This window comes from Biomphalaria glabrata, chromosome 18 (assembly GCF_947242115.1).
Source record: "Biomphalaria glabrata chromosome 18, xgBioGlab47.1, whole genome shotgun sequence".
Taxonomy (NCBI): domain Eukaryota; kingdom Metazoa; phylum Mollusca; class Gastropoda; family Planorbidae; genus Biomphalaria; species Biomphalaria glabrata.
In genome coordinates, this window is record NC_074728.1 from 3,463,717 (window position 1) to 3,470,700 (window position 6,984).

Here is a 6,984-nt window from a genome sequence, read left to right on the forward strand (position 1 = left end):
ACTAATTCAACTTATATCTCTCATCTTTCAAGTACGATTTCTTTCCCTTGTTGAGGAAACCAAACAAAAAAATAACTACTTACCTATACTTAATTAACTAATTGGTTAATTTTTTTTTGTTTTATATTGATTCTTGTTTTGTCAGGTCAAAGAAATAATGGTGCTGAATTTCAGCTTGATCCGAGATTGGGTGTGGGAAAAATGTAGGGTGTACAAACTTTTCATCAGACAGAGTGAGTGGATATAAGCTTTATGAAAAAAATGTATGGTAGAGAATCAACTCACGATGAGAACTCCTTTGACAGCGAGATAGACCTACAGCTTGATTCATGAAGAGAAACCTTGCTGAGGTGTGTGGATGATGAGCCTGTCAATGCGTATATATCAACCTAAAGTCACACAGAACGTACACTAGTTAAGTCATATAACATTTATAATACAAAAAAGGAATTTAAAAAAACGACATTGTGAAAAGCAAATGATGATTCCACCATAATGAAATCTAGTCCTTTCACCAGCGCCTTCCTTAGATAATTTGGGATTTGGGTGGGAAGCGTGGTCGAGAGGCCAAGTGCTTTGGCTTGTTTCAAGTGCTTAATAAGTTGTTTACACTTTAATTGTGTAGAGTGGTGTAGATACCTTTTACTTTGTTGTTTATTTTGCTGGTGACCTCCAGCTGTCTCGTTCTGAGGTTGCATGCAACCATGTGCTCTCTTCTATGTCAGCTAAAGCAAGTTTGCTCCATAATCCTTTTTAGCTCACCAAAAAAGACTGCCTTTGGCATGCGTTCGTCTGAGATTCGTCTCCCATACAGGATACTGCTCTGTCCAGCGTAACTGTCGGACTTAAAGAATTCCCTCTATACAAATGCCGCGGATACACATTTGAGACCAAAAGAAAATTTGCTGCCGAAGACAGACGCAGACGCTAAAAGAAAATCTTAATCGATCACCGCGGACAATGGTTATGCTTGCCCTGGATGTGGCAAGATATGTAGGTCACAGCTGCAATCCTCATTAATTTTCGGACTCTAATACAAGCCTTATTATTGTTATTATTTTGCTGGTGAATTATTACCATGTGTTCATGCTTCAGTGTCTACCTCTCCTGTACTAAAAGAAAGGAAATGGTCATAACACAGCTTCTCTACGCCTTACTTGCTCACACAAACATGATATCCATCTAGCGGTCAACGAGTTTGCGTACGCTGCAGCCTCTTTTGATTTAACTATAAACCTCGGTAAAAAGCTTGGAGTTAGGGCCAGGAGAGATCTGGATGGATGGATGTGTAAAAGCAGGTCATAGCACCACTGGGATGGATGGATTTCAAAAGCCGGTATGAACTTCTTATAGTCCGACAGTCAGGCTGGGCAGGGCACGTATCCCGTATGGGTAACGAGCATATTGTTTGGCGTAACAGAGGTGCCCCACGGAAACGTTTCTTTAGAAAACTAATGCGATGATTTTAGTCTAATAAGAAAAAATGCGCCATTTTACTTTGTCACTAAGTGCATGTTTTACCCTATAACGTAGAGAAGTTACACTGCAAAGACTTTCTTCCAAGCCAATAATAGTAAGCCTACAATAGTTTTACGCTAAAAATGGATTTCAAAACTATAAGACGGACGTGAGCTGTGGTCTGTCTAGACTGTAGGAGGACTTAAGAGACTTTATATTTAATCGACATGTTCAATTAGGCCTACAATTAGAACTAACAGAACACTAAAACAACTCTTCAGAATAGTAGTCTTTATCCGATCGTTCATTTTCGTAATTACAAAAATATTCCCAAAATGACTTCTGGTATATAACCTTCCGAAATTATTTAACAGAGCGAGGTTCGGCCACCTGGTACAAAAATATTATCAAAATGACTTCGGGTATATATCCTTCCATAACAAATTATTAATCCGAGCGAGGCTCGGTCACCTGATATTAAAAGCTATAATAATAATTTGAGGCCCTAGGCGAATTGAGTTTAATGGCCGCAAATGAATTAGAAAAAAAAAAAAGTAAATTTAAAACCTAGTAGACTCCCACTGGAAACAAAGGGACACAAGAGACAGCACTGGGAAGACAACATAAAAGCAGGGCCGGTCCTAGCAATTGCGGGCCCTATGCGTATATGCGAAACTGATCGCGCGGGGCCCAGTCTGGGCGGGAATAAGGATAATAAGTCAAAATTAAGATTTTGTTTTAGAAAATAAATTCGGCTTTGCATTTTTTCCATGCGATCAAGTTAACTTTACTTTACGAATCTTGCAACCTATGGCATATATATATATGCCAGAGACTATAAAAGTAACTAAGGTATTGGAACTTCCGGTGAAGGAGAAAATGCTTGCGATTATTACATTTTATTACATGAAAGCTGACAAAGCCTTTTTTTATCGCGCGTAGGATTGGTGTTCTCCGTAATGAATGACATTGACAAATTACAATTTTGTCTAATTTTCATAAGATTTTAATGAGTTTTCAGGAGATTTTAATAAGTGCAGGACATTTCCAGGAATTTTTCGTTTATATTTTGTAATTAATAATTACAAATAGAATTAGCGCGGGGCCTATGAAAGCGCGGGGCCCACTGCGACCGCATAGGTTGCAGTGGCCTAAGAGTGGCCCTGCATCAAAGAATAAATGGGCCTGCCATTCAAAGAGTTTCTAATCGAAGCAAAAGACTGAACAAAAATGGAGAAAAACGGCCAGATCAACAGAATACATGAGAGGAGTTTGTTGTCAGGCTAAACAGCTTACCAATATGTCAGAGAACCAAATTACCACGGTGTCAGCAACAACCTTAACAATGTAATAATATGCCAGGAACCAACTTAACAATGTATTAGAGTAGAGAACAAAGTCAACAATCTGTCAAAAAAAAATTATAACTTGCCAATGTGTCAAGGAAAATAGAGTGGCGGTGGCTGAGCGGTAAAGCGCTTGACTTCCGAACCGGGGGTCCCGGGTTCGAATCCTGGTGAAGACTGGGATTTTTAATTTCGGGATCTTTGGGTGCCTTTGAGTCCACCCAGCTCTGATGGGTACTTAACATTAGTTTGGGTAAAGTAAAGGCGGTTGGTCGTTGTGCTGACCACATGACACCCTCGTAAATCGTAGGCCACAGAAACAGATGATCTTTACATCATCTGCCGTTTAGACCACAAGGTCTGAAAGGGAAACTTTTTTTTTTTGTCAAGGAAAATACTTTAAAAAACTGTTTCCAGAAACCAATGACTAATATTACAGAAATATTCCATAATAATAAGGCTTGTTTCCGAGCCCGAAGTATAATTTGAAATGTAGTATTTCTCGTGGATACGCAGCCCCAGCTGTGACCTACTTATTTTGCCAATTCCAAGACAAGCATAACCATTGTTCGCCGGTGGTCGATTTATATTTTCTTTCGCTGTCTACGTCTGTCCTCGGCAGGGGACACTACTGCTATGTCAGAGTCAAAAACTTACAATAAACCTGTAAGCGTACCATCGTACCATAGTGTAAAGGACAAACTCAACAATGTGTTGAGGAACCACCTACCAATATGTTTGGAAACTAACCAATATAATAGGTAACTAACTTACCTTTGTGGTAGGGAACCAAGTGCATATCTGTGCAAATATGAGAGCGTCAGGGGATGGCTTCATGAGGTAAAATCGTCTTCCACTTGACTGGCCTTCACCTAAGAGATAACAATTAGAGAAATAATTTGCAACACTGCAAGACCAGTGATACCCAAACAGCTAACCAATATGTCAAAGACACAACTTAGCGATGTGTAAAGGAACCACCTTATCACTATGTCAGGGGTAAAACTTACTAATATGCAAAGAACCAACTTAGCAATGTGTCAGGGAACCATCTTACCTTATGTCAAGGATAAAAACGTACCAATGTGTCAAAGACCAAATTACCAATGTGTCAAAGAACAAATTATCAATGTGTCAAAGAACAAATTACCAATGTGTCAAAGAACAAATTACCAATGTGTCAAAGGACAAATTACCAATGTGTCAAAGACCAAATTACCAATGTGTCAAAGAACAAATTACCAATGTGTCAAAGAGCAAATTTCCAATGTGTCAAAGAACAAATTACCAATGTGTCAAAGAACAAATTACCAATGTGTCAAAGAACAAATTACCAATGTGTCAAAAAGCAAATTACCAATGTGTCGAAGAACAAATTACCAATGTGTCAAACAACAAATTACCAATGTGTCAAAGAACAAATTACCAATGTGTCAAAGAACAAATTACCAATGTGTCAAAGAACAAATTATCAATGTGTCAAAGAACAAATTACCAATGTGTCAAAGAGTAAATTACCAATGTGTCAAAGAACAAATTACCAATGTGTCAAAGAACAAATTACCAATGTGTCAAAGAACAAATTACCAATGTGTCAAAGAACAAATTATCAATGTGTCAAAGAACAAATTACCAATGTGTCAAAGAACAAATTACCAATGTGTCAAAGGACAAATTACTAATGTGTCAAAGAACAAATTACCAATGTGTCAAAGAACAAATTACCAATGTGTCAAAGAACAAATTACCAATGTGTCAAAGAACAAATTATCAATGTGTCATAGAACAAATTATCAATGTGTCAAGAACAAATTACCAATGTGTCGAAGAACCACCCCACCACTATACCAAAGAAAAATATTACTAATATGTCAAGGAGACAACTTAACAATGTGTCAGGGAACCACCCTATCAGAATATCAGGATACAAACTTTCTAGAATGTCAAGGAACCAACTTACCAGTGTAGGGGAACAAACTTATTAATTTTCTAGGGCATTTGCTTACCAATGTGTTAGGACCACCTGAGCTCGTTACCTGCAGGCCCCATAAGACTTCTCACTTAATGAATTCACCAAGAGTTTAGTTGGACATTTTCTGTGGTGATGTGTTCTGTGACTCACTTTTTTTTTCTAAATTTATAAGGCCCACAAAATAAATCGTGTCACGTGTTCTGAATAACTTTATAATCATGTCATACATAAGTTTAAATTTTGAGCTAGATGCAGTGGTGGGCTGCATGCAGTGCGTGGGGGAATGCCAAGGATCAATCTTCTCAGACAAAATTAAATATGATCTGGTAATCTAAGTACAACAACACACAATAATCACATTAGGGAAGCTGCCCCCCCCCCTTGTAGAAATAAACCACAGTTCACTTAATCATCATATTACATCATGTCATTATTGTTTTAGCACACCAGCCCATTTTGGGTTCCGGTCCACAGAGCGTTTGACCGATTGCCCATTTAGTCAGTTCGCCCCTGCATGTTACAAAAAAAAAAAAACGTCATCGATAGTTTAATTTTTTTTTTTTCAGCATTTTTAGTTGTTTTTTTTTTTGTTTTGTTTTTTAATAGAAATCAAAAACATGTTATCCTTAACATCTATCATGTGGGACAAAGGTTTTCAAAGTGTAATTTAACCTTTGCTCTATCTTATATCAGAAGAGCTCCTGATCGCTGCATCCATAACGAGACGCGTCTAGATGGTGCACTATATCAAGAAACGTCGCAGCGTCATAGGGTAGTACCGACTATAACCGAATATTGGTGCAAATGTGTGCAGAGACTGACGTACTTATATGTGATATTAAATGTCGAGGTAATGTCCACTCATAATATTAATTCGCGTGCCTTAACACGCAGCAGACACACAAAATATTTAACAAATAAACAACAATTATACATTTGTAATTAATTTCCTTTGAGACGATTACTATTTGAATTCCTTTAATGATTATTTAATTGCCGTGTTAAATATTAAAACAACAACTTTTTCTGGCTGTATTTATTAGATCCTTATAGGGACAATGTAAGAGTTACCGTCCTTGGATCGAGTTCATAACATAGTAATAAGGTGTACATTGTGTGTCTCTTTCAGTAGCGTGTTATTGATGCCAGAAATATAATTTAATTGCGAGAAACTGGCATAGGGTGATAAGTCAAATGACGCAAGGATTTGAATCATTTAAATTCTTTCAATCAAGACTGGTTTGTAGTATTTATTGTTTTACAAGGCTACCACTGGGCGCCAATGGGTCACAGGTCCCTGCGCATTGAACCACTTCGCCTCATGGCTGCTACGCCACTGCCTCTGACGAAGGCGCAGATCAGAAAGGTCAAATTACTCCTGCATGTGTCACATCCGTATGTAAATATATTTCGCCTTTTAAACTAAAAGCTGTCTTACCTAGCACCTAGAAAAATGTTAGACCATCAGTCCCTGTCAAGATGTTGGTCTACGTTGGTCAACGATGCTATATTTATCTTGAATGCTAGTTTTATCATAATGTTGGACAGTGCTACCTTCTTTAATTTGACATGCATTTTTTTTGTGACATTTCCTCTTCTTACTGCGACAAAAAGAGCGTAGTTCAATCCAGAAGAATGAATTTCTGAATTTCTAAAGTTCTGCTCGCAGGAAAACGGTTGGCACAGTTGTTCTGCACAGTTCCCCGCTGGGGAAGCGTGTAGTACTCTATCTACCCCCTCCTTTTATTTGCTGGATGTAGACACCCTGCCTCTTTAATACTGTCTCCAGCAATATTTTCGTCTAGTATACAAAACACTTGCAAAATTATCTACAAAGCTCTTACTTTCTATATTAGACTTCACAAAGAAAACGCACAAAGTATTTTCCCAGACCTCACTATGGGAGCTTACATCCCTTCACTTTACAAGCACTATGGGAGCTTACATCCCTCCACCTTACAAGCACTATGGGAGCTTACATCCCTCCACCTTACAAGCACTATGGGAGCTTACATCCCTCCACCTTACAAGCACTATGGGAGCTTACATCCATCTACCTTACTAGCACTATGGGACCTTACATCCCTTCACCTTACAAGCACTATGGGAGCTTACATCCCTCCACCTTACAAGCACTATGGGAGCTTACATCCCTCCACCTTACAAGCACTATGGGAGCTTACATCCCTCCACCTTACAAGCACTATG

At 38.3% G+C, this 6,984-nt stretch overlaps 1 protein-coding gene across 1 annotated transcript in view; it reads right to left on the minus strand.

Moving 5' to 3' along the window:
• Positions 1-6,984, minus strand: part of LOC106070690 (uncharacterized) — a 50,047-nt gene that overhangs the window by 39,481 nt on the left and 3,582 nt on the right. The window contains exons 3-4 of the mRNA XM_056016757.1: positions 3,579-3,676; positions 286-389 (exon numbers count right to left, since the gene is read on the minus strand). Of these exons, the coding sequence (XP_055872732.1) occupies positions 286-389; positions 3,579-3,676 (202 nt within the window). The remainder of the gene's footprint in view (positions 1-285; positions 390-3,578; positions 3,677-6,984) is intronic.